The sequence below is a fragment of the Lipophrys pholis genome, assembly GCF_963383615.2.
Source record: "Lipophrys pholis genome assembly, contig: SCAFFOLD_79, whole genome shotgun sequence".
Lineage (NCBI taxonomy): Eukaryota > Metazoa > Chordata > Actinopteri > Blenniiformes > Blenniidae > Lipophrys > Lipophrys pholis.
In genome coordinates this window covers 19,051-46,407 of record NW_028291975.1, presented here as the reverse complement: position 1 = coordinate 46,407, position 27,357 = coordinate 19,051, and the positions used below count along the sequence as shown (strand labels likewise).

General features: G+C 48.0%; 1 protein-coding gene across 2 annotated transcripts in view; it reads left to right on the top strand.

Moving 5' to 3' along the window:
* The window catches only part of ano10a (anoctamin 10a), a 59,101-nt gene that overhangs the window by 18,147 nt on the left and 13,597 nt on the right, over positions 1-27,357 (top strand). For both annotated transcript variants that reach the window (XM_080494039.1, XM_080494040.1), the window contains 3 exons: positions 1,329-1,517; positions 1,829-2,020; positions 4,202-4,330. In XM_080494039.1, coding sequence (XP_080350165.1) covers positions 1,329-1,517; positions 1,829-2,020; positions 4,202-4,330 — 510 coding nt within the window. The remainder of the gene's footprint in view (positions 1-1,328; positions 1,518-1,828; positions 2,021-4,201; positions 4,331-27,357) is intronic.

Sequence of the window (27,357 nt, the reverse complement as noted above, 5' to 3'; positions counted from 1 at the left end):
TACACCTTCTACTACCCCCTCACTACACCTTCTGCTATGCCCTCACTCTACCTATTACTACCCCCTCCCTACACCCTCACTACACCTTCTATGACTATCCTACTATCCTACACCAACACTCCCACTACACCACCAGTACACTCCTATTTCACCCCTACTACACCCAGTACACCTTCTACTACACCACTACACCCTGACTACACCTTCTACAACACCCAACTGCAACCTCACTACCCTCACTCCACCTTCTACTACACCCTGTACTACACCCCACTACACCTTCTACTACACCCCACTACAACCTCACTACACCCTCTACTAGACCCCACTACACCATCACTACATCTACTACACCCTCTGCTACACCCCACTACAACCTCATTACACCCTCGACTAAACCCACTACACCTTCTACTACACCCCCAATACATGTTCTACTACACCCCACTACACCTATAGTACACCTTCTTCTACACCCCACTACACCCTCTACTACACTCTCACTACATCTACTACACCCTACTACAACTTCTACTACACTTTCACTACACCTTCTACTACCTCCTCACTACTTCTTCTGCTACACCCACTACACATTCACCACACCTTCTACGACAGTCCTACTATCCTACACCCCCACTACACCTCCATGACACTCCTACTACACCCGCTACACATTCACCACACCTTCTACGACTATCCTACTATCCTACACCAACACTCCCACTACACCACCAGTACACTCCTATTTCACCCCTACTACACCCCCACTGCGCCTTCTGTTACACTCCTACTACACCCAGTACACCTTCTACTACACCCCTCTACACCCTGACTACACCTTCTACTACACCCAACTGCAACCTCACTACACCCTATTCTACGCCTTCTACTACACCTTCACTACACTTTCTACTATACCCTCACTCCACCTTCGACTACACCTTCTACTACACCCCACTACAACCTCACTACACCCTCTGCTACACCCCACTACAACCTCATTACACCCTCGACTACACCCACTACACCTTCTACTACACCCTACTACACCTTCTACTACACCCCACCACACCTTCTACTACACCTCTTTCGACCCTCTACTACACCCCCACAATATGTTCTACTACACCCCACCACACCTTCTACTACACCTCTTTCGACCCTCTACTACACCCCCACAATATGTTCTACTACTCCACCACTAAATCCCAACTCTTCTTCGTTCGATTTTATTTGCTTATGTCAAATGTAAAATCTTCATATAACAACATGCCAATGACTTGGTTGTTCGTTCTCAATCCCCCCCACCCCCACCCCACGCTCAGAGTCTGGCCACCCTGCTGATCACCAGTCAGATCCTGAACCAGGTGATGGAGGCCTTCCTGCCCTACTGGCTCCAGAGGCGACGCAACAAGAAGACACTGCGCAGAGTGCAGAAGAGACGGACTCTGGAGGAGCAGGAGCTTCCTCTGGAGGAGCAGGTCCGTCTGGAGGCCGACATGAGCACCTACCTGGTGAGAACACACACACACACACACACACACACACACACACACACACACACACACACACACACACACACACACACACACACACACACACACACACACACACACACACACACACACACACACACACCCCTTTTCTGTGACAGGACTGAGCAGGAGCTGTGTGTGTGTGTGTGTGTGTGTGTGTGTGTGTGTGTGTGTGTGTGTGTGTGTGTGTGTGTGTGTGTGTGTGTGTGTGTGTGTGTGTGTGTGTGTGTGTGTGTGTGTGTGTGTGTGTGTGTGTGTGTGTGTGTGTGTGTGTGTGGTGGTGGTGTCAGGGCACATTTGATGACTACCTGGAGCTCTTCCTGCTCTTCGGCTACGTCAGCCTGTTCTCCTGCGTCTACCCTCTGGCTGCCGTCCTGGTCGTCCTCAACAACGTCACAGAGGTGTACTCTGACGCCTTCAAGATGTGTCGCGTCTTCAAGCGCCCCTTCTCGGACCCAGCGGCGAACATCGGCGTCTGGCAGGTGAGACACTGTGAACCGAGATGTTTTGAAGGGCTTTCAACAACTTTCACAGTTTTCTCTCATTTTCCTCAAACCTTCTTGGACCTTAAGTTCAGGAGAGGTTAAAGCCTCAACTGCTGAAAACCACGTTCCTCCTCATTCCAACTGGGATTGGAGTCAAGAAAGTAGCTTGTTTAATAAATCATCTGAAAGTTGAAAGTTAATAAACAGTTGAAAGTGAAAAAGAAAAAGTGAAATTCTGACTGTTGTTCGTGCTTTCTGGTGTAGAATAAAGTCAAATGTTTCCATATGGAGAATATTGCTGCACTTGTTTTGCAGCATTTAGAATGCATATTGAGGTATTTAGCATGCTTCATGCTGTATTCTGTATATACACTGAACACACTGTGGGGGTTTTCTACCTTTTTTCATGAGCTGAACTTGAAGACCGAAGACTTTTTCTTCTTTCAAGGTTTTTTTATTGAGAAGGAACAACGTTGCGGAAGAACAGGGCAAGTTGGACATCTGAACCCCTTCATAACAGTCCCCATCACAAGACACAAACAGAACCGTGGACAACAAGATAAAAAACAAGAATCAGCTAATGTACCAGTACCAGTGGTAGACATCGACAGAAAATCTGAATAAAGTGAGCAAAAACAAATAAACAGAAGACCTGACAGTGATATACATTCCTCATCAAAATCTTTAGACCAGATACAGAATTCCAAGAATTTGCATTTTGTACTCTTGGATCTTCTAAGACGAGCTTCAAAATACAAAAAGAAGAAATGGGAACAAAACACAAAAACTCTTGAGCAGGACACGTATTGAAAACAACAATTGAAGCAGGCCATTCGTCAGCTGATCAAAAGTTTCAGACTGGTCTGGAACCAGTTGAGGTTTGCCTTTAAAACCCCGAATCTGCACAGAAATGATGATTCCAGGTCATTTTGTGTCGAGTCTTTACTCTGTTGGCGCCTCCTGGTGGCCGAGGCAGAAAACTCACTGGTTTGATTGTTTTAGGATTCTTGAGCTGCAGAAACAAGACATCTCCCAACGAGCCCCGATGCTGGACGCAATGAGACAGACTGGACGCAATGAGACAGACTGGACCCAATGAGACAGACTGGACGCAATGAGACAGACTGGACCCAATGAGACAGACTGGACGCAGTGAGACAGACTGCTGAGGCTGGACACAGTGAGACAGACTGGACACAATGAGACAGACTGGACGCAATGAGACAGACTGGCTGCAGTTAGACAGGCTGGACACAGTGAGACAGGCTGGACACAGTGAGACAGACTGGACGCAGTGAGTCAGGCTGCACGCAGTGAGACAGGCTGCATGCAGTGAGACAGGCTGCACACAGTGAGACAGGATGGACACAGTTAGACAGACGGGACGCAGTGAGACACAGGGGATGCAGTGAGTCAGGCTGCACGCAGTGAGACTGGATGGACACAGTTAGACAGATGGGACGTAATGAGACAGACTGGACACAGTGAGACAGGCTGGATGCAGTGAGACAGACTGCTGAGGCTGGACGCAGTGAGTCAGGCCGCACACAGTGAGGCAGACTGGATGCAGTGAGACAGGCTGGATGCAGTGAGACAGACTGCTGAGGCAGGACGCAGTGAGACAGGCTGGATGCAGTGAGACAGGCTGGATGCAGTGAGACAGACGGGACACAGTGAGACAGACTGGACGCAGTGAGACTGGATGGACACAGTTAGACAGATGGGACGTAATGAGACAGACTGGACACAGTGAGACAGACTGGACGCAGTGAGACAGACTGCTGAGGCAGGACGCAGTGAGACAGGCTGGATGCAGTGAGACAGGCTGGATGCAGTGAGACAGACGGGACACAGTGAGACAGACTGGACGCAGTGAGACAGACTGCTGAGGCAGGACGCAGTGAGACAGGCTGGATGCAGTGAGACAGACGGGACACAGTGAGACAGACGGGACACAGTGAGACAGACTGGACGCAGTGAGACAGACTGCTGAGGCAGGACGCAGTGAGACAGGCTGGATGCAGTGAGACAGACGGGACACAGTGAGACAGACGGGACACAGTGAGACAGACTGGACGCAGTGAGACAGACTGCTGAGGCAGGACGCAGTGAGACAGACGGGACACAGTGAGACAGACTGGACACAGTGAGACACTGATTTCTGACTTTGTGTTTCAGCTGGCCTTCGAGGCCATGAGCGTGATGGCGGTGGTGACGAACTGCGCCCTGATCGGCATGTCTCCTCAAGTCAAAGCATACTTCCCCGACTCGGACAGACAGCTCATCCTGTGGACCGTCGCCATCGAGGTGAACCATCACACTCACACACACTCCCATCGTCTGTTCACACACAACACACAAGTGTTTCCTCTGAGGGGAAGGTACTTCAGTGGGACTGAGTACTGACACTGAGATACTCCACACATACTGTATTGATTGGTCCTTTATTCATCTCGCAAACGGAGATCTTGACAATGAAAAAGACGGTAAAACAGTAGGTAAGGATCGGAGAAAAAACTACAGGAAGACGGTGAGATTAGTCCTGGTCCTTCCCTTCTGTACAGACCAGTCCTACGTCTGATGGCGTGAGACAACCTTGGATAGTTCTGATTCAGAGTTCCAGGTGGAGCGGGGGGGTGGGGTGGGGGTGGGGGGTGTGGTGGGGGGGTGGGGGGCAGAGCGTCCAGGAGAATGTAGATGATTAAACCAGCCCAGACCGGCGGTCTGGAGCAGTCAGTTCTTCATAACAGTTGTTTTCAGTCAGGCTGAGGACAGTTCCTCTCGGCCTTGAGTCCTCAGTCTCTCTGCTGTATGTCCAATATGGTGGCCTTTTAGCTTCCAGCCGAGCTGCCAACTTCTCCAGTTGGATTCCATCCCACGTAAACGTTCAGAAGTCGCATCCTGCTCACTTTGAGTTTGTTTATCACGAGTGTGAGAGTGAAGCGTTCACAGTGAGGCCCAGCAGCCTCCCTAATGCAGCCGCCAGCGTCGTCTCCACTCTGTGATCCATCAGAAAACTGCCAGCTCCAATCAGCAGCATACCTGGTATCATAATTCCAATTATGTAGACGTCTTCCACGTCCTCAATGGGAAGAATGGACAGACACACAATCCTCCAACTCCCACAGGAGTCCATCGTGTATCCAGCAGTCTCCAGGACAGGAGGGCTCTCCTCTGCACAGGCTTATTATCCAATATATGTGGTGGAGAGACCAGCTGATCAAATCAATCATTTAGGTTTGGATAGAGATGCAGAGAGGCTCTACTAGATTCTGACAAATACCAGACAGGACAAGGAGCAGGAAGACAAAGGAGGGAGAGAAAAAGCGTCCGTCTTTGCTGAGAGCAGGAAGAAGACTTTAGGAAGAGGATTTCACTATTTACACTTTGGTTCCCTTCACATGACAACGTGAAAACTTCCATCATCTTTTGGCTTCTGTTCACACAACAACAGCGATCAGAGGCACTGAAAGCACAACTTTTTGAAAACGGCTCCCAAGTGTCCCTGGAAGAAAAACCCAACTTGTCAGGTCACCACATTGGTAGTAACTTGTTCCTCTGCACATGCTCAGTAGAGCCCATCAGAACAAAGTTCCCTCTGTGATGTCAGGACTCTCAGTCCATATTGTCCTGGACCTGCTACTTATTTATTTTTTTATTTTTTCAAAATTATAACAGTCCAGCACAGTACCAGTACAGATGATCTGAAAATTCAAATTAAAGCCACAGCAAATAACTCCAAAGTCATTAGAAGGTTTCAGGTAGTTACTGTCGGAGTTCCCAGGTACTCCAACACTTTGCTGTAAAGACGTCCTTCTGATCGTTAAATAGCACGTCTTAGTCTTTCTAAAGAAATGTAGTCCCACATCAAAGACCTCCCAGATTATTGAAGGAGGTTGATCTCCTCCCCAGTTGGTCTTCACAGCCTTTCAGACCAACGTTAGTAAAACAAGTATTGTGTTCGTTCATGGTCTTCGCGGTTCAGGGAAAGGTCCCACTACACATTGTTCTGGATTAGACGGTACTGTGGATCATCCCACACACCTCAACTCTCTCCCAGAGGCAGTGGAATCCTCTTCCTAAAGTATTCCTACATTCTGGGCAGTTTGGAGAGGCTCTGCTGTGTATTTACGGTACATATTTTTACACTTTTGTAAGCTATTATACTGCATTTCTCTGAATCTGTTACATATCTTCCCAGGTCAAAGTAAGAGTCCCTCCCATACTTTACTTTACATACTGTTTCTCATCATTTCTGTTCTTTGTTAATCTGTCTAGATTCTACTGTTAAAATCTGGAGACAAAATTACATTGTTTAATACTTTCTATAGTACTTGTTTTCAACAAGTTCAAGTCTTCTGGGAAATTGAGAGCATCCATTTTTCTAAGTATATATTGTCTGAGCTGAAGGTATTTGTAAAATTCTTTTGTTTGTAGTTTGTATGTGGTCTGTAAGGACTCCAAACTTTTAAATGTTCCCTGACCCCAAAGTTCATATAGATGGTAACGTCCTGCTTCATCCCAGTTCAGAAAGTTAGATCCAGCACCCCCTCTGGCTGAATCAGGATTCACATAAAGCAGGGGTCTCAAACTCAATGTACCCGGGGGGCCGCTGGAGGCGGAGTCTGGGTGAGGCTGGGTGAGGCTGGGTGAGGCTGGGTGAGGCTGGAGGCATCAGGGGTTCCACAGAAAATCCTCAAATGTCATTATTAACAGTTTTAATGATTTCTTCTGAACATGAATGAAGATCATGAACGGTTCTTCTGAACATGGGTTCTCTTGCCTACACTTCTTCTCACATTTCTGAGCCACATTTGTCTTGAGAGACGAAGCAGCTGTGACCCTCAGGAAGTCTAGAACAGGGTCAGCAACCCACAGCTGGTCCCTCAAGCTGTGGACCGCCACATTTCAATGAATCCGGTCAATAAATCCAACAGTTTGTGGAAATCTACTTTTATAATCAGAAAATACTGGGAACTGGTTCAACAACTAAATAGAACATTAAACCACACCAGACACTCATGGTCCTGAACCTGTCAGGCAATGCTGAGAATAACACACAAGTACCGTCTCTCACATGAGATACAAGAGTAGCAGAAGCTTTTACTTTGAAACTCTTTGATCATAAGGAGCACCATGGCAGGACCATGGCAGATCGCTGCAGTGCATCATGGGAGTTTCTGTCCCTCGTGTTTTAGATGTAATTATTGGGGTTATATTAGGTTAAACAACTCAGTTTATGTTTAGACTCCAAACATTTCCACTTCTGCGTTTATCAGGTAAGTTGACAGGAGCGTTTGACTCGGAGACGGTTGCTTCAATCTCAGACCTTTTGTTGAGCTGATATTGAAATAATAATAATAGATAATATTGGAATAATTCTAGCTTACATTGATGTTGTGCAGTTTTAAATGTTGGCGAGGCCCCGTCCTCCATGTTCTTTTTGTAGTTGTAAAATATCTGGTTTAATTTTTGGCTCTCTGCCAGCCCATATCAAGTCAGAGAGAGCTTTATTTATGTCTTCATGTTGCTGCTCTTCAGAGATGTGAGGAGCACAGAGAGGGTCGCTCATCCTGGGAAGACGTATCATCTTAATGAGATTGACTCTACAGGAAAGGCGAGAGAAGCTTCTCCCAACTTAACATCTGATCCTGAATGTCTTTACCACAGGCTTGACATTGTCAGCGTGAAGGTGACTAACCTCAGGTGTTACTTTAACAACCAGGTGTGTGAATCCCTCTGGTGCCCAGCCAAAGGCTTTTATGAAGTCAGGCTCAGACTCACATGAGAAACCTGCTGGCATGAGTTCAGATTTTCTAAACTTCACCTTATATCCAGAATGTGAGGGAATTCTTCCACCCAGTGGAGGAGTGCAGGTATTCAGTCTGGTGGCTCTGGTAATGTCAGCAGGATGTCGTCGGCGTACAGCAGTACTTTGTGTTGTTCCTGTCACCACTGCTCTTATACTGGTGGTCTGCTGAACAGCAGCTGGACAGCAGCTGGACAGCAGCTGGACAGCAGCTGGACAGCAGCTGGACAGCAGCTGCTCATGGCACCGTAGCTCAAGAGAATAACAGAGGTGACCTCTGACCTCTGGAATTGGGCAGATTAGAACATTTGTTGAGACGAGGCATTTTGTAGGAAAGTCGTATCCATCAAACAAAGTCTGATCGAAAGCCGAAAATTCTCAACACTCCAAGCATCAAATACTTTCTCTGCATCCATTGTTACTATTGAAGCTGGAGTTTGATGGAAATGAAGTAGTGGATGATGTTAATTAAACGTCTTGTGTTATTTGATGAAGTATGTCCTTTTATAAACCCTGTTTGGTCTGCATTAACTATCAGTCACCACTCTTTCTAGTCCATTAGTCAGTATTCTTGAGAGTATTTTTACCTCCACTCCTAGTAGGCTCACTGGACCATAGGAAACACATAGTTCTGGATATTTCCCTTTTTTGGGGGATAATATGAGCTAAGTACATAGATTTTGGGAGTTCATCCTCTTCAAAAGATTTGTTGAACAAATGTTGTAGTAATTTGTTAATTTTGCTTTTCATTTTTCTATAAAACTGTGTACAGGATCCATCGGTCCCTGGACTTTTATTTGACTGAGGAGCTTGCTTAGTCGATTTCTGTTAATGTTTTAGTTTGACAGTCGTCGTAATAACAATCCAACTTGGTAATTTTATTTTGACAGTCATCGTAATAATAACAATCCAACTTGGTACTTTTATTTTGACAGTCAGCATAATAACAATCCAACTTGGTACTTTTATTTTGACAGTCACGATAATAATAATCCAACTTGGTACTTTTATTTTGACAGTCACCATAATAACAATCCTTACTTAGTGCTCTGTCCTCTAGAATGTCTGTGTTCTCCTGTTGTTAATATTTAGAGCTCATTGTTCTCTGCTGTGTGTGTGTGTGTGTGTGTGTGTGTGTGTGTGTGTGTGTGTGTGTGTGTGTGTGTGTGTGTGTGTGTGTGTGTGTGTGTGTGTGTGTGTGTGTGTGTGTGTGTGTGTGTGTGTGTGCAGTAAACATTGTGAAGGAGTGAAAAGGGAAATCGTAAACATTTTGAATCTCTGTGGAACTTTTGAGCTAATGTGTGGATGTGTGCCTTTTATAGGGTTAAACTATATAAACTCTACATTCTAGGAGCTCTTCTGCTGATCACACATAAGATAATCACAGTAAGAAAGCTGAACCAGTGAATACAGAGACTAAGAACTGTAGAGAAAACCTGACAGCAAAACTCCAAACCAACATGGAGACTTAGAACAATGGAGGATGTAAAGGAAAAGCTGCCACAGCCAACAGCGCTATATATTCCTCTTCATGTTAATGTTGTGAAACACTTTGCCATGGCTTTGTTTGATAAAGGTAAGCTAATTAAATAAACCTCATCTCTATTCACAGTTTACATCAGCTTGATAAATGCTGGATAAAGATCTTAATGGAGATTTAAACAAACATCCTTGTTAGATGTTCCTGACATGCTGGGATGTTTCCCCACTAGATGGAGCCACAGTTTAAACTACACACACACACACACACACACACACACACACACACACACACACACACACACACACACACACACACACACACACACACACACACACACACACACACACACACACACACAGTAATGCTGTTGAAGACATTCACAGAGAAAATGTTTGTATATCAGAGATGTTAACAGGCTCTGTCTTGTTTTAGTCTCACACTGTGAAATACCTCATAGAGTTCTCTCTGTGTGTGTGTGTGTGTGTGTGTCTGTGTGTGTGTGTGTGTGTGTGTGTGTGTGTGTGTGTGTGTGTGTGTGTGTGTGTGTGTGTGTGTGTGTGTGTGTGTGTGTGTGTGTGTGTGTGTGTGTGTGTGTGTGTGTGTGTGTGTGTGTTGAGCTCCAGGCTTTGCAGGTGATTCTTCCTCCTCCTCAGCTGCTGTCTGGAGGCTCTGATGGTTGATTTAACTCTGGTTTGATTGATTCTCTCCTCAAAGAACAAGGAAGTTGTTTAAGATGTAATCTGCTGCAGGTTTGGAACCAGAGCTCCCTCATCCGTCTTTTATCAAAGACCTGGTCGTTGTTGTTGTGCTTCTGTGAAAAACAAAACAACAAAAACATTATAATAATTCAGATATGCTGAAAACAGTGTAGTTAACATGCCAGGCCACTAGTTGGTGCTGTTGGTTGTTCTTGTGATGAAACCACCACACACACACACACACACACACACACACACACACACACACACACACACACACACACACACACACATCATCATTTGTGGTTTTTGCTCATTTGTTTATGATTTTAGTGCTTCTGAACTCTCATGTGGCCACAAGTATAAAACATATAAAACGTTTACCTCGATCAATATATTCCAAATATTCTTTATTCAGTGAATCTGAGATTTTATGAACTTTCTTACGATTGATCTCAAATCTCATTAATTCCTTCTTTTGGAAATTTTATAGCATAGCTTTCACATATGAGTATACACAATACACAATGTATGATAATACACAATATATCACAGTTCAGTCATTTATATATGTCACCATCTTTAATATCATGATAGTTAACAGTTATTTGTTTTTAGTACATTTTAGCACTTTTTATTTCCTACATGTGTTTAATACGTACTTTGTTTATTCCTGTGTTTTACTAGTTGTTGTTGGGGGTTTTCTGCTGCTGAAAATACACAATTTCCCACGAGACATGAACAAACCATCTATTTCTGACATGATCTTCCAAACCTGGTCCTGGATAATTATTATTTTAAGAAAAAAACCCAACGTGTACAGACTGAGAAGCTCATGTGGTTGAATGATCTTCTATCATAAAAATAAAATGCTGAGCATACACATATCCAGGAGGGTTAACTTCTGAGCAGGTGGAACTAACTGCAGCCTGATTTACATCCAGGAATGGAGAGTTGAGAACAGACTGCTGTCATGGTCTGTTTTCATACTGAGGAGTCATGGGAAGACTGACGGGCTGAAGAGAAGCTGGTGTGTCTGAGCCTGTGCAGAGAGTTTAAAGCAGAAATGCTTCTCTTGTAAGGACACTGCTGACAGACGGTTGTTGGGGTTTATGGTTGGTTATTAGCATTAAATTACTCTAACTAATAAGTTACTGAAAGTAATAAATCACTGGAAGTAATTTATGAAACATTTTAATTATTAATGGAGGTAAACTATCATTTACTCATTAGCAACTAAAGTAATTGAGTAATTACTTAAAGTTAATAAATTATCAAAAAAAAATAATGAAAAATTATTAACTTGAATCAATTCGTTATTTATTCATTAATAATAAATTGGGGCACCACCAGAGAATCTGGAAATAGCTAATACCAACATATCAGTCTCGTTTGTAAAAAATTTAAGTTAGTTAATATTTCTGTGTAAAAATATAACAATCTCAAATAAAAGGGAAGGTGTGAGATCCGAGCACAGACTGTTACAAACCAGTGAATTGTCACCAATAAATACACAATAATCACCAAGAATTGTTCAATTCAGCTAACAGGCGTTTATTAATAAAATGTATTAATTCATAAATAATTCGGAAATCATGTCTGTGTTCTCCTGTTGTTAATGTTTAGAGCTCATTGTTCTCTGCTGTGTGTGTGTGTGTGTGTGTGTGTGTGTGTGTGTGTGTGTGTGTGTGTGTGTGTGTGTGTGTGTGTGTGTGTGTGTGTGTGTGTGTGTGTGTGTGTGTGTGTGTGTGTGTGTGTGTGTGTAATGACCACAAATGTCCACCAGGTGGAGGCAGACATTGGAGGTTCCGGGTGCTGTCCACTAGAGATGTCTGACTTGCTCTTTCTGGGCGGTTGCTTAGCGACCAGACAAACAAGACACCTGTCGCGCGCGGTGGGGTTCTCACAGAGACAAAATGGTGGCACGGTTTCACCGATGCAGAACTGTTACCATGACGACTGAACGGCTTTGTTGGCCCGGTTCTGAACGCCGGAGTGTTAACTTGACGTCGGAACATGCAGTTAGAACTCTGGTGACCATACCAGCGGCACAAGATAGCAGTTTGGTTGCTAAATGTGACTGTGTGTGTGAGCGTTTATCTAACTGAGCTCACCGAGCGGTGGCGCGCAAAGTCTGGGTTGGTAGAAGAAGGAGAGTTCTGGCGAGAAAGTTCAGTTCTGATTCCCGGTTCCTTTACACACAGATCCAGTGGCTTCTGGAAGCTCACCTGGATCTCTGGTGTCTGAGGGGAAGGAACAGAGTTTCGTACTCGCGATGGTGCGTGTGAGCGTCGCGTTCACAGACAGATGGCAGCTCCATAAGTGACACATTAACACATTGCATATTAACTTCAGGTTAGTTTAACAACGCTGCCCAGAGAAAAGCTCTCTTACTCAGGGATGGACGGGGGGGAAACGTGGTTCCGTGGCCGGGGAAAACCCTCGATTTGCAGCTGCAAGCGTGTCTCTGGCGTCCCAGAGAAAAGAAAACCAGACTTGCGCTTTCTGGCGTGCCAACATGTGGAGGTCCACAAACAATCCTGTGAGTGATCCGGCGCTTCTTGCGGGGGTGTGGAGAAGCGAAGTTTAGCTCGTGGCGTCTTGGAGCAAGCTCATGTTAGCTGGTGGCGTCCTGGAGCAGGCTCATGTTAGCTGGTGGCGTCTTGTGGTAGGCTCGTGTTAGCTGGTGGCGTCCTGGAGCAGGCTCATGTTAGCTGGTGGCGTCTTGTGGTAGGCTCGTGTTAGCTGGTGGCGTCTTGTGGTAGGCTCGTGTTAGCTGGTGGCGTCCTGGAGCAGGCTCATGTTAGCTGGTGGCGTCCTGGAGCAGGCTCATGTTAGCTGGTGGCGTCCTGGAGCAGGCTCATGTTAGCTGGTGGCGTCTTGTGGCAGGCTCATGTTAGCTGGTGGCGTCTTGTAGCAGGCTCATGTTAGCTGGTGGCGTCTTGTAGCAGGCTCATGTTAGCTGGTGGCGTCTTGTAGCAGGGTCATGTTAGCTGGTGGCGTCTTGTAGCAGGCTCATGTTAGCTGGTGGCGTCTTGTAGCAGGCTCATGTTAGCTGGTGGCGTCTTGTAGCAGGGTCATGTTAGCTGGTGGCGTCTTGTAGCAGGTTCATGTTAGCTGGTGGCGTCCTGTAGCAGGTTCATGTTAGCTGGTGGCGTCTTGTAGCAGGCTCATGTTAGCTGGTGGCATCTTGTAGCAGGCTCATGTTAGCTGGTGGCGTCTTGTAGCAGGTTCATGTTAGCTGGTGGCGTCCTGTAGCAGGTTCATGTTAGCTGGTGGCGTCTTGTAGCAGGCTCATGTTAGCTGGTGGCGTCCTGTAGCAGGGTCATGTTAGCTAGTGGCGTCTTCTAGCAGGGTCATGTTAGCTGGTGGCGTCTTGTAGCAGGCTCATGTTAGCTGGTGGCGTCTTGTAGCAGGCTCATGTTAGCTGGTGGCATCTTGTAGCAGGCTCATGTTAGCTGGTGGCGTCCTGTAGCAGGTTCATGTTAGCTGGTGGCGTCCTGTAGCAGGTTCATGTTAGCTGGTGGCATCCTATAGCAGGGTCATGTTAGCTGGTGGCGTCTTCTAGCAGGGTCATGTTAGCTGGTGGCGTCTTCTAGCAGGGTCATGTTAGCTGGTGGCGTCTTGTAGCAGGGTCATGTTAGCTGGTGGCGTCTTGTACAGGGTCATGTTAGCTGGTGGCATCTTGTAGCAGGCTCATGTTAGCTGGTGGCGTCCTGTAGCAGGCTCATGTTAGCTGGTGGCATCTTGTAGCAGGCTCATGTTAGCTGGTGGCGTCTTGTAGCAGGCTCATGTTAGCTGGTGGCGTCCTGTAGCAGGGTCATGTTAGCTGGTGGCGTCTTGTAGCAGGGTCATGTTAGCTGGTGGCGTCCTGTAGCAGGGTCATGTTAGCTGGTGGCGTCTTGTAGCAGGGTCATGTTAGCTGGTGGCATCTTGTAGCAGGGTCATGTTAGCTGGTGGCGTCTTGTAGCAGGGTCATGTTAGCTGGTGGCGTCCTGTAGCAGGGTCATGTTAGCTGGTGGCGTCTTGTGGTAGGCTCGTGTTAGCTGGTGGCGTCTTGTGGTAGGCTCGTGTTAGCTGGTGGCGTCCTGGAGCAGGCTCATGTTAGCTGGTGGCGTCCTGGAGCAGGCTCATGTTAGCTGGTGGCGTCCTGGAGCAGGCTCATGTTAGCTGGTGGCGTCTTGTGGCAGGCTCATGTTAGCTGGTGGCGTCTTGTAGCAGGCTCATGTTAGCTGGTGGCGTCTTGTGGCAGGCTCATGTTAGCTGGTGGCGTCTTGTAGCAGGGTCATGTTAGCTGGTGGCGTCTTGTAGCAGGCTCATGTTAGCTGGTGGCGTCTTGTAGCAGGCTCATGTTAGCTGGTGGCGTCTTGTAGCAGGGTCATGTTAGCTGGTGGCGTCTTGTAGCAGGTTCATGTTAGCTGGTGGCGTCCTGTAGCAGGTTAATGTTAGCTGGTGGCGTCTTGTAGCAGGCTCATGTTAGCTGGTGGCATCTTGTAGCAGGCTCATGTTAGCTGGTGGCGTCTTGTAGCAGGTTCATGTTAGCTGGTGGCGTCCTGTAGCAGGTTCATGTTAGCTGGTGGCGTCTTGTAGCAGGCTCATGTTAGCTGGTGGCGTCCTGTAGCAGGGTCATGTTAGCTAGTGGCGTCTTCTAGCAGGGTCATGTTAGCTGGTGGCGTCTTGTAGCAGGCTCATGTTAGCTGGTGGCGTCTTGTAGCAGGCTCATGTTAGCTGGTGGCATCTTGTAGCAGGCTCATGTTAGCTGGTGGCGTCCTGTAGCAGGTTCATGTTAGCTGGTGGCGTCCTGTAGCAGGTTCATGTTAGCTGGTGGCATCCTATAGCAGGGTCATGTTAGCTGGTGGCGTCTTCTAGCAGGGTCATGTTAGCTGGTGGCGTCTTGTAGCAGGGTCATGTTAGCTGGTGGCGTCTTGTACAGGGTCATGTTAGCTGGTGGCATCTTGTAGCAGGCTCATGTTAGCTGGTGGCGTCCTGTAGCAGGCTCATGTTAGCTGGTGGCATCTTGTAGCAGGCTCATGTTAGCTGGTGGCGTCTTGTAGCAGGCTCATGTTAGCTGGTGGCGTCCTGTAGCAGGGTCATGTTAGCTGGTGGCGTCTTGTAGCAGGGTCATGTTAGCTGGTGGCGTCCTGTAGCAGGGTCATGTTAGCTGGTGGCGTCTTGTAGCAGGGTCATGTTAGCTGGTGGCGTCCTGTAGCAGGGTCATGTTAGCTGGTGGCGTCTTGTAGCAGGGTCATGTTAGCTGGTGGCGTCCTGTAGCAGGGTCATGTTAGCTGGTGGCGTCTTGTAGCAGGGTCATGTTAGCTGGTGGCGTCTTGTAACAGGCTCATGTTAGCTGGTGGCGTCCTGTAGCAGGGTCATGTTAGCTGGTGGCGTCTTGTAGCAGGGTCATGTTAGCTGGTGGCGTCCTGTAGCAGGGTCATGTTAGCTGGTGGCGTCTTGTAGCAGGGTCATGTTAGCTGGTGGCATCTTGTAGCAGGTTCATGTTAGCTGGTGGCGTCTTGTAGCAGGGTCATGTTAGCTGGTGGCGTCTTGTAGCAGGGTCATGTTAGCTGGTGGCATCTTGTAGCAGGTTCATGTTAGCTGGTGGCGTCTTGTAGCAGGGTCATGTTAGCTGGTGGCGTCTTGTAGCAGGGTCATGTTAGCTGGTGGCATCTTGTAGCAGGTTCATGTTAGCTGGTGGCGTCTTGTAGCAGGGTCATGTTAGCTGGTGGCGTCTTGTAGCAGGCACATGTTAGCTGGTGGCGTCTTGTAGCAGGGTCATGTTAGCTGGTGGCGTCTTGTAGCAGGCTCATGTTAGCTGGTGGCGTCCTGTAGCAGGGTCATGTTAGCTGGTGGCGTCTTCTAGCAGGGTCATGTTAGCTGGTGGCGTCTTGTAGCAGGGTCATGTTAGCTGGTGGCGTCTTGTAGCAGGCTCGTGTTAGCTGGTGGCGTCTTGTAGCAGGCTCGTGTTAGCTGGTGGCGTCTTGTAGCAGGTTCATGTTAGCTGGTTGCGTCTTGTAGCAGGCTCGTGTTAGCTGGTTGCGTCTTGTAGCAGGCTCGTGTTAGCTGGTGGCGTCTTGTAGCAGGCTCGTGTTAGCTGGTGGCGTCTTGTAGCAGGCTCATGTTAGCTGGTGGCGTCTTGTAGCAGGCTCATGTTAGCTGGTGGCGTCTTGTAGCAGGCTCATGTTAGCTGGTGGCGTCTTGTAGCAGGGTCATGTTAGCTGGTGGCGTCCTGTAGCAGGGTCATGTTAGCTGGTGGCGTCTTGTAGCAGGCTCATGTTAGCTGGTTGCGTCTTGTAGCAGGCTCATGTTAGCTGGTGGCGTCTTGTAGCAGGCTCATGTTAGCTGGTGGCGTCCTGTAGCAGGCTCATGTTAGCTGGTGGCGTCCTGTAGCAGGCTCGTGTTAGCTGGTTGCGTCTTGTAGCAGGTTCATGTTAGCTGGTGGCGTCTTGTAGCAGGGTCATGTTAGCTGGTGGCGTCCTGTAGCAGGTTCGTGTTAGCTGGTGGCGTCTTGTTGCAGGCTCGTGTTAGCTGGTGGCGTCTTGTAGCAGGGTCATGTTAGCTGGTGGCGTCTTGTAGCAGGCACATGTTAGCTGGTGGCGTCTTGTAGCAGGCACATGTTAGCTGGTGGCGTCTTGTAGCAGGGTCATGTTAGCTGGTGGCATCTTGTAGCAGGGTCATGTTAGCTGGTGGCGTCTTTTAGCAGGCACATGTTAGCTGGTGGCGTCTTCTAGCAGGGTCATGTTAGCTGGTGGCGTCTTGTAGCAGGGTCATGTTAGCTGGTGGCGTCTTGTAGCAGGCACATGTTAGCTGGTGGCGTCTTCTAGCAGGGTCATGTTAGCTGGTGGCGTCTTGTAGCAGGGTCATGTTAGCTGGTGGCGTCTTGTAGCAGGGTCATGTTAGCTGGTGGCGTCTTGTAGCAGGCTCATGTTAGCTGGTGGCGTCTTCTAGCAGGGTCATGTTAGCTGGTGGCGTCTTGTAGCAGGCTCATGTTAGCTGGTGGCGTCTTGTAGCAGGCTCGTTTTACGAAGGTTTTGCGTTTCCTCTGTTACAAAAAGTGCCGTCTTTGCAGATTTAGATTAAAAACCTGAAATCAGTGTAAATACAATATCTGGTCTTCTTTCTGCTGAGTGGACAGAGACGTTAGCTGTCAGTGACATGTTTAGCTCAGATACTTCTTCTGACAGGAGCGACCTGATGGACCACAGGTGATTCATGACTTCTCTGGCGACGTGTTGGAGGTGGAGCCCCCTGGTGGTGCCCCCTGGTGGTGCCCAGTGTTCAGGCTGGAGTTGATGTGGAGGAATTGATGGGGACCAGGCCCTGGTAGTGTGCAGTGAAAGGGTCAACACTGTGGCAGCAGCTTCCACAGCAGATTCAACTCTTTCCTCCTGCTTCACTCTGTTTGGGACGGACTGCAAGGGAACCTTGATCCGTCCTTCCGTCTCTGCTTTACTCTGAGTCGAGTCCCTGTGGACTGGAGCTCTGGTCAACAAGGAGCAACGAGGCAAATGGAGACTCAACCTAATGTCACCTTGAGATACCTTGAGGACCTCTGCCTTCCTCAACCTGCAGCACCTGAAGATTCTGCTGCAGCGTTGGAGCCTTTGTGAAAAACATCAAGTAGAAAATGAAGAGAGGAATGAGGTCCGTGTGCAGGACTGAAGGTTCTGCTTCAGAGGAACAAGCTTGGTAATGTGCTTCTAAGATACAACAACAACTGTCCTTCATCCTCAATGGACCAGTGTTGTTCTCTAATGGTGATGGAATGAATGAATCGTTCAGCACCGAGCCTGATGGAGAACCTGCAGAACCAGACTCTGAGGAAGAGGAACCTGCATGACCAGAGTAGAAGGAGGAGGAACCTGCAGAACCAGAGAGGAGGAAGAGGAGGAACCTGCATGACCAGAGGAGAAGGAGGAGGAACCTGCAGAACCAGAGGAGGAGGAGGAGGAGGAACCTGCAGAACCAGAGAAGGAGGAGGAACCTGCAGAACCAGACTCAGAGGAGGAGGATCCTGCAGAACCAGACCCAGAGGAGGAACCTGCAGAACCAGAGGAGGTGGAGGAGGAACATGCCAAACCAGACCCAGAGGAGGAACCTGCAGAACCAGACCCGTAGGAGGAACATGCAGAACCAGACTCAGAGAATCAGTTGAAGACTTTTCTGCTGTGAGGTGACGGAGCAAACCACTGCTCCACCGTGCCTCAACAAGCCAGACACCTGGAAATCTAACAATAACAATCCAGGGCAGCTCACAGCCTGCGCTCCACTATTACCCTCCATCTTTCTCCTCCGGTGCTTCACATCCATCCTGCCCCCAACCGCACGCTACATCAGGTGGACCTGTCCTGCATGCTCTGTTATTTCCTCCTGTGTGGAGAAAACATGGCGGAGCCAGGGGGGGAGCGTGAGTGTGTGTGTGTGTGTGTGTGTGTGTGTGTGTGTGTGTGTGTGTGTGTGTGTGTGTGTGTGTGTGTGTGTGTGTGTGTGTGTGTGTGTGTGTGTGTGTGTGTGTGTGTGTGTGTGTGTGTGTGTGTGTCAGGCTGATTGTACACCTGAGCACGTTCCTGCATGATTCCTAGAACAGAGGCGACTCCTGAAGGAAGAAGCACTTTAATGTTCAGGCCTCCAAACATCTCACCTTCACCTCATCTTCATCACCATCATGTCAAGTCATTACCTGGTCTGAGTGAAAACAACAACCTTCTGCTCCCTTCTCCTCTTCCTCATCAGGGGAAAAGATAATCAGGACTCTGATGGAAACTGTCAAAGGGGTTAAAAATCCAAACAGTCCTCTTATCTCCTTTATATATGAGAGAGAGAGAGAGAGAGAGAGAGAGAGAGAGAGAGAGAGAGAGAGAGAGAGAGAGAGAGAGAGAGAGAGAGAGAGAGAGAGAGTGAGAGAGAGAGAGGAGAGAGAGAGAGAGAGGAGAGAGAGAGAGAGAGAGAGAGAGAGAGAGAGAGAGAGAGAGAGAGAGAGAGAGAGAGAGAGAGAGAGAGGAGAGGAGAGAGGAGAGAGAGAGAGAGAGAGAGAGAGGAGAGAGAGAGAGAGAGAGAGAGAGACCTGGGTAATTACTGTTCAGAGCTTACACACACGAGGTGAGCAGTAACCAAGCAACCGGCCGGCCTGACACACACACACACACACACACACACACCACACACACACACACACACACACACACACACACACCTACACACCTTGAGGTCATATACCGTATGTAGTGTGACCAGATGTGTCGAGTACTTCCTAACTGAACTCAATCAAGGCTGTGTAACTAAGACTGTAACTAAGACTGTAACTAAGACAGTAACTAAGACTGTAACTAAGACTGTACCTAAGACGGTAACTAAAACTGTAACTAAAATGGTAACTAAGACTGTAACTAAACGGTAAGTAAGACAGTAACTAAAATGGTATCTAAGACTGTAACTAGACCGTTAACTAAGATTGAAACTAAACCAGTAAGTAAGATCTGTAACTAAATGGTAAGTAAGACAGTAACTAAGACTGTAACTAAATGGTAAGTAAGACAGTAACTAAGACTGTAACTAACTGGTAACTATGGCTGTAACTAAACGGTAAGTAAGACTGTAACTAAACGGTAACTAAGACTGGTGAGTTTTCTTGTTGTTTAACTAAAATACAAACTTTACTTTCCTCCTGTGAACAGTGTTACGGTGTGTGTCTCGACCGACAAACACATTTTGGTTCAGGTTCCACATTCAGCCCAATTTCATCTTGAGTGATTCTGACTAGTAAACTAGAGCCGTACTAACCTTTAGAGTTATACTTTAAAGTTTTTTATTTAATGTGTTGCAGAGTATACATGATGAAACTGTCTGTAATCTCACATCAATCAGATTATAATGAAACCTTGTGGTGTGAAATGTCCAGGAGCTTCTCCTGTTGCATTGTGGGACTTTTCCCAGCCCCCCCCCCGACAGCACGGCTCTGAGGCTGTTTGATAGGAACCAGCACCAGCAGCTCCGCTCCTCTCTGGGTCCTGTTCAATCAATAAATCCATGTTTTCTTTGAATTGTTGACAGTGTCTCGGTGGTTTGGCGGGTTGGAGCCTGTCGGGCCTGATGTTTGACTCCCCGGTGTATTCATCCTTCAAAAACAGTGTTTTGTTGTAAGATAAGTTTATGTGAATTGTTAATCAAGTTATAGACATTTAATTATCAGTAATGTACTTTATACTCTTGGCAGTAATACTACAGGAAGTAATCGGCCCCTAAACTGAAACGAGTGTCTTTAATTCAGTATGAAGGTCAAAGTTGATGTTTCTGTAAAAATCACTATTGTTCCTGACTGTGTGGTGAAGAAAGCCTCCGTGTTCACGTGTTCTTGTGCATCAGTCAATCTGACCTTTCCTCTCTGCTCATATGGAGCAGGCCACTGTGCAGTAATCTCCTCCCTCTGTTTTTAAAGATAATCTGGTTATTTCAGGGTGCCTGGCACCACATCCAGCCACCTCATCATCTCCTGTTCCCACTGGCTCAGCTCTTCTTTTTAAACTCTCCTTATGTAACAGGAAGCTCTCACTCATTTAGGCCTCTGACCCAGCGTGGGACAGTGTCCTCTCTCAATCTGAAGGTTGCAGGTTCAATTCCTCATCTCCACATGTCAAAGTGTCCTTGAGCAAGACTCTGAACCCTAAACTGCCCCCAGTGGACAGACTGAGCACCTGCAGGACAGCCGCCTCCACTGATGTGTGTGAACAACTGCGGGTGTCGTCACGTTTTGCAAGAACCAATACAGGACAGCTGTGATTCCCCAGCCAACGCCCCAGAGAGTAATGGCGCCGATTTTCAACAGCCAACGCCTTCTTCCTCTTTCTTCCTTGGTTTGACCTTCAGTGGCTTTTCCTGCCCCGGTCCTTCCCATTGCACCGTCAGGGTTGTTGGCTTCCAACAGACCACACAGGCCTTTTCCATCTTTCTCCACCCTATCATCTCTTCCTCTTCTGACAGGAATCCATTTTTAGCGTAGTCCAGTTTCCTCCGGGCCCTGCCTGCCCAGAGACCCGTAGAGCTTCTTCTTATGGCAACCACCCCTTAAACCACCCCACTGTGTTACTATCCAACACTTTCTCTACTATGTCAGGTTTCTCGTACTTCACTTTAACCGCTGCACCCGGAGGCAAGTCTTTGGTTCTTATCCGTTGTCCCGTTGTCCTACTCGGAATGGTACACGATGTTGCTTCTTCGGGTTTAAAACTGCGGCCCTGTCCCGCTTCTTCATCCGATGACGGCTCGGGGACGGCTTCGGGCCGTCTCGACTCCCCTTCACGCTGCTCGTTCTCTCTCTGCAGGTGATCCAGAAGGTTCCTCGTAGCCTGGCTCCACGGAGCCACGTATGATTCTTTAGGCTGCTCATCCAGCTCTGCTTCATCGTCCTCTTCGTCGGAGGCTGAGCTGTCTTCAGACTCAGAATCCAACGTGGTCCTCTGGTTTCTCTCATCTTCTTCTCGGCGCACTTCTTCGTTCTCCCTCCGGAGCTCCCAGTCGCTGGTCATGCTGCTTTGCCCTGGGCGCCGCCTTCACTTTCTCAGTCGTCAGGAGTGGCAATATTCCAGCTTCCTTGGCCAGCATCTTCACCACGGGATCGTACCTTGGCGAAGGGCTCACCAAACTTTGCAATCTTGACACGGCCGATGTGCTTCTTCTTTCCGTTAGGACGTTCACCCACCACTCTGGCCAGGTGGTTATGTCGTCCTTACTTTTACATTGGGTGGGACATGGAAATATCTGCTGCCACTCGGTCCCCCCTGTGCTGTTTGATGTAAAGACATTGTATTGGTCAATCCTGCTTTGAATTCGTTTCTTCAGCTCTGACTCATTCGTGTCTGGATTGGCTTCCTTTATGCTGTTTCTCACTTCCTCCTCCCAGGAATCCCAGCCGTCCCCCAGCAGGATTATCTGGTAGGGTTGCACCTCACGGGACCTCTTGTGGCCCTCTGTCGCTGTGGACGCCCTCTGGGTCCCTTCATCAACGCTCTGCGATGCTGCATCGGATGAGGGTGCCCTCTCTCCCGGCTGCAACTCATCAGTTGGGGAAGGACCCTCCAACTCAGGTCCTCCATCCATCGTCTTTGTCGTCTCGAGTCGTCTGCTTCCTCAAAGCCTCTCTTAGTGCTTCGAGCAGGGATGGAGCAGACTTGGTAAGGCTACTCCGCGGTCTCGCCTGGACTTGTGCAGATGTCCTTTGATCTCGGCGTCTTCTTTCCTGCGTCGTCCTCGGCGCTTCTCTGTAGTTTCAGTAATCCCGAGTTAGGAATCGGTCAATCACTGCTTCATGATGAACTTGAGTAACGTTGCTTTTTACTCCAGGTTCTTCTCTTTTCGGCTTGACTATGGGTTATTGAAGCTCTTCCCTAGAGCCTAAACCCACACCTCTCTCTCAGACAGGAAGTGACATCATCATGTCAAATATACACAAAACGTCTGATACGTCTCCAGGGTGAATCACTAAAGTTAAACAGTCACAAGGCCTGGACTTACAGCATTAGCAGGAATAACTTCACCCTCAGTCACACTAATGTCCAGGGACCGTCTGCAAACTAAAACCTCTACAACAGTGAAGACAGACACTCCAAACCGTCTCTCACTACCAGACCACGTGGTGAAGTGTGAACAAGGGAAGCTGCAGGGATTCTGGTGACACAGTGAATATCTGTCATGAAATAGAGTACAAAAAATACAGAATACCTCTTTCCTCTACTGGTAATAGTACTTGTGTCAGACTGCAGGGGGCAGCACCATCCCCCCGCTGAAGGCTGAAGTCAGAGGTAATTTCCCATTCTGGACACAAATATTTATGTCATTAAGCTCTGGAGTTCAAACATTAGACGGTGGGGAAGCAGATTAGTTTTACTCCTCAGAAATAACTGTGCTCAATACTGCAGTACAGGTCCATGTACTTGGTGGAGGGGCTGATGATATGAAGCTACCATCATTCCAGTCCGAAAGTCTCTGTTTGAAGTTGATCTCTGCTGCTTGGCTGCTTCCTGTACTCGATTACAATTGGCTACCATGTGGAACGCCCCCCCCCCCCCCCCCCCACCCCCCACCCCCACCCCCACCCACACACACACACACACACACACACACACACACACACACTCACACCCAAAGCTTCCTGGAAGTCCTGTACTTCCCCGCATCAAGTGTCATCTTCAGCGTTCAGGGGATTCCCACCGTGACAGAATGTCGACCCTTCAGCTTGAGTTTCATGTCTGGAAGGAGAAGAAAGGTGTAGCAGCTTCACCTTGCGCTGAGGATTAGTGGCGGCCATGTTGGTGGAAGTGAGACTTCTTCAAATCACTGAGAGGACAAACTGTCCTTGAATCACATGTCTCCCCTCGCAGACCCTCCGGGCTGACACTCCATTACACCACAGTCTTTCTGGTGAAAACACATCGTTTCTACCTTTTTGTTTCACAAACGTTTTGTGTTGAAACATCAACAGCAGAAACACCAAGGATGCAACGTTTTTCAAACGCTGCTACTGCCATAGTAACGAGTTCTGCACATGCTCAGTAGTCTCCCAGTCCATATTCTCCTGGACTTGGTGCTTTTATTTTGACAGTCACCATAATAAAAATTCAACTTAGTGGTTTTATTTTGGCCCGGCTAGCTCAGTAGGTAGAGCATGAGACTCTCAGTCTCTAGGTAGAGGGTTCATGTCCCCCGTCCAGCTCAGTAGGTAGAGCATGAGACTCTCAGTCTCTAGGTAGAGGGTTCATGTCCCCCGTCCAGCTCAGCTGGTAGAGCATGAGACTCTCAGTCTCAAGGTAGAGGGTTCATGTCCCACGCCGGGCGCCACCTTCCTGTGGGCTCTCCACCTTCCTGTGGGCTCTCCACCTTCCTGTGGGCTCTCCACCTTCCTGTGGGCTCTCCACCTTCCTGTGGGCTCTCCACCTTCCTGTGGGCTCTCCACCTGCAGGAAGGTTCTTAATGGGTCAATGTGATCTGGGTGACGGTGCTCAGACTGACAAAAATGTGGCCATCGTTTTCTTTCTTCACTGCCTCAGATGAATTACTAGTTTCAATACTTTAAGCAGATTCTGTTGCAATTAGGGCAAAAAAAAACTAAACTGAAATCTGTGGATTTTATGAGGACAGACTTTGCTGGAGATGAAAAAACCGGATGAAGTGACATGTAGCTGAGCAGCGGTCTGTCTGGTGAACACAGGAAAGACTCTCCAGCATGGAGATGAATTATCCACAATCACAGAGGAATTAGATTTCTAGAAGTACCAACAACAAGGTTTGTTCTGACCAGAGCGTTTTATACTTCACAGGAAACACAGAGGAGACGCAGTGAACCTACCTGATGTGTTTCTCTACAATAACCTCACTTGTTTCAAATATCACTCCAATAGTTGTTGGACACCAGATGAGAAAAACGTTCTGCCCTGATGGTTTGACACAAACAACTGTGAGAAACTCAGAGAAGATGATAACACAGTCGTTTTCTCTCAGCCTCCAGAGAGAGCAGTACTTTCTGTGCAGTACATCCAGACCAGAGGTCTGCTCTTTGGTTCAAGTCAAAAGTCATTGCCGTAAAAAACGAACAATGAGATTGACTGGCAGCTCTCTAATGAAAAACACAGAATATATTTAAAACAAAAACACAGAATAAATACAAATTTAAAAAGATAAAAGATTAAAAGCGGTAGATCTGTGGCTGTAGAGAAGGTCACCAGTGAAGTGCATAGAGGAAGTGGGTATTACTGAATCCAGGATTAGTCTGAGTTGAGTGCAGTGACAGCTCTAGGATAGAAGCTGTCCCTCACTCTATTAGTTCTGGTTCCTAGTGACCTGTAGCGCCTGCCAGAGGGCAACAAGTCAAAGAGATGATGGCCGGGGTGAGAGGAGTCCTTGATAATATTCCGTGCTCTACTGAGGCAGCGGGAGTTGTAGATATCCAGGAGGGAGCGCAGAGGGCAGCTGTCCTCACTACCCTCTCTGCCTCGGTGCAGCTGGAGTACTACACCCTGATGGTGTAGGTCAGCACACTCTCTATGCTGGAGCGGTAGAAGGTTACCAGCGGCTGAGTGTTCAGGTTCTCCCTCCAGAGAACTCTCAGGAAGTGGAGCCGCTGCCGGGCCTTCTTCACCACTGCGGCAGTGTTCATAGTCCAAGAGAGGTCTGCTGGATGTGGACGCCGAGACACCTGAAAGACTCCACCCTCTCTACACATTCTCCGTAGAGGTACAGGGGAGCCGGGGCAGATCTGTTCCTCCTGAGGTCCAGGATGAGCTCCTTGTTCAGTGCAAGATTGTTCACTGAACTCCACCCTTCCAGACGGAGGACCTCATCCTGGTAGGCTGCCTCGTTCTCCCCTGATATCAGACCTGCAATCGCCATGTTATCATCAAACTTGATGATGATGTTCTGTGGGTGGGCGGGACTGCAGTCGGATGTGTAGAGGGAGTAGAGGAGCTCAGATAATCATCAGTAGGCCGCACCAGGAAAATAACAGTGGAATAATAATAATCTGTACATTCACACTTTTGGATTCCTCCATATTTTCTCTCTGTGTTACTGAATTTGTGCAATTAAAGACAAAAAGCTGCAGTATTTCATAGACCCTTAAAAATGAAGTGCAGTCTCAACATAAAACCATTTTCAACAGTGCTCGCGGGTGTAAACTGTCTGGTTTGATGCTGATGCTACTTGCTGGATCTCTGATGTCGCGGCTCAGTACCATGTATTTAAAAAAACTAGCAAACGCTTCACTTTTAACTGAGTTTTGGTGGGTAAAAACTGTAGTATTTACCTTTGTCATCAGCCATAGAATATGGCAGCAGTGCCTCCATAATGCAAATCGTCCATATATCTTCTCTCACTGGAGTCTATGGAGGTGTGGGGGTGTGAAGGTGTGGGGGTGTGAAGGTGTGAGGCTGTGAGGCTGCGGGGGTGTGTAGGTGTGGGGGTGTGGGGGTGTAAAGGTGTGGGGTGTGAGGCTGTGTAGGTGTGGCGCTGTGGGGGTGTGGAGCTGTGGGGGTGTGTAGGTGTGGGGGTGTAAAGGTGTGGGGGTGTGAAGGTGTGGAGCTGTGGGGGTGTGAGGCTGTGGGGGTGTGGAGCTGTGGGGGTGTAAAGGTGTGGGGTGTGAGGCTGTGGGGGTGTGGGGGTGTGAAGGTGTGGAGCTGTGGGGGTGTAAAGGTGTGGAGCTGTGGGGATGTGGAGCTGTGGGGGTGTGTAGGTGTGGGGGTGTGGAGGCCACCAGGGGGCGTCTTAAGTACTGTCATTTCTGGCCTAGACGCTCAACGCTTTTCACGTTTTAAACGAGTCCAGGAGAAGATGGACTGGGAGTCATGACATCACAGAGGAAACTTTGTTCTGATTGGCTCTACTGAGCATGTGCAGAAGAACTAGTTACTGCGGCTGAGCTGTGCCAGCTAATGTGCTTGTGCATCGCCGTTTCCATGAAAACTGGCATTGTTTTCAAAATTTTGCGGCATAAACGGAAAAGTTTTGCAAAACAAAAATGCAACAACAATGTGTTCTCACATGAAACGTTACGGCCGCGTTAGAAGAAAGGCTGTCTCAAGGAGAATCTTCTCCGACATTATCACCAGCTTTCATTGCTCACATGCTTCTGTCAGGCAAAGCCACATTGATGGTTTCACGTCCTCCGTCTGCAGTCTAACCTTGTGCTGCTGAACACTCACAAATAGAAATGAGTCCTGGACAGCATGAGCAATCAACTAAGAGCTGGAGTGTTTATTGTGCACGTTCAATCAATGTGACAAGTGACTGTGATCAGGGATTTCTTGTTCTGCTGCTTGATTAGTGGAGCCTCAGTGCTGACTGGAATGACAAACCTCCTGGCCGGTGCTCCTGCCAGCCAGAATCGCTGGTATAAACCGTTCTAGGTCCTGTACAGACCGTGACTGTGATCGTTCCTTCAGTTCCCTACAGATCTTATCCAGCTTTGCAGAAAGTCTGGAGAATCCAGCTGAAGAAAGTCGCTGGAATCGTTTTGTTTCAGGAAAACCATGAACTGTAGCCGTCTGTGAAAGCTGGTGTTCACCTGCAGACGGCTGAATGAGAACTGAGTGACGTGTTGCTACACGAATCCCATCATCATTGCTCTGACTGGAATGATGAGGCTGAAGGCCTCTTCATACTCCATAAGAACAAGATGAAAGTTCGGCAGTGCGGGGTCCTGTCGAACAAAATGACGTCATTTCCTTCGGCCAGCTCCTGGAGTTAAAACTGGACTAACATGGCGCTCAGACAAAAACTTTTTTATAACTGAAAAAGTTCAGAGAAATGTATTTCTGAAAGCACTGGAGGCCAGAAATAAACTGTGCTGTTGAAAAGTTTAAAC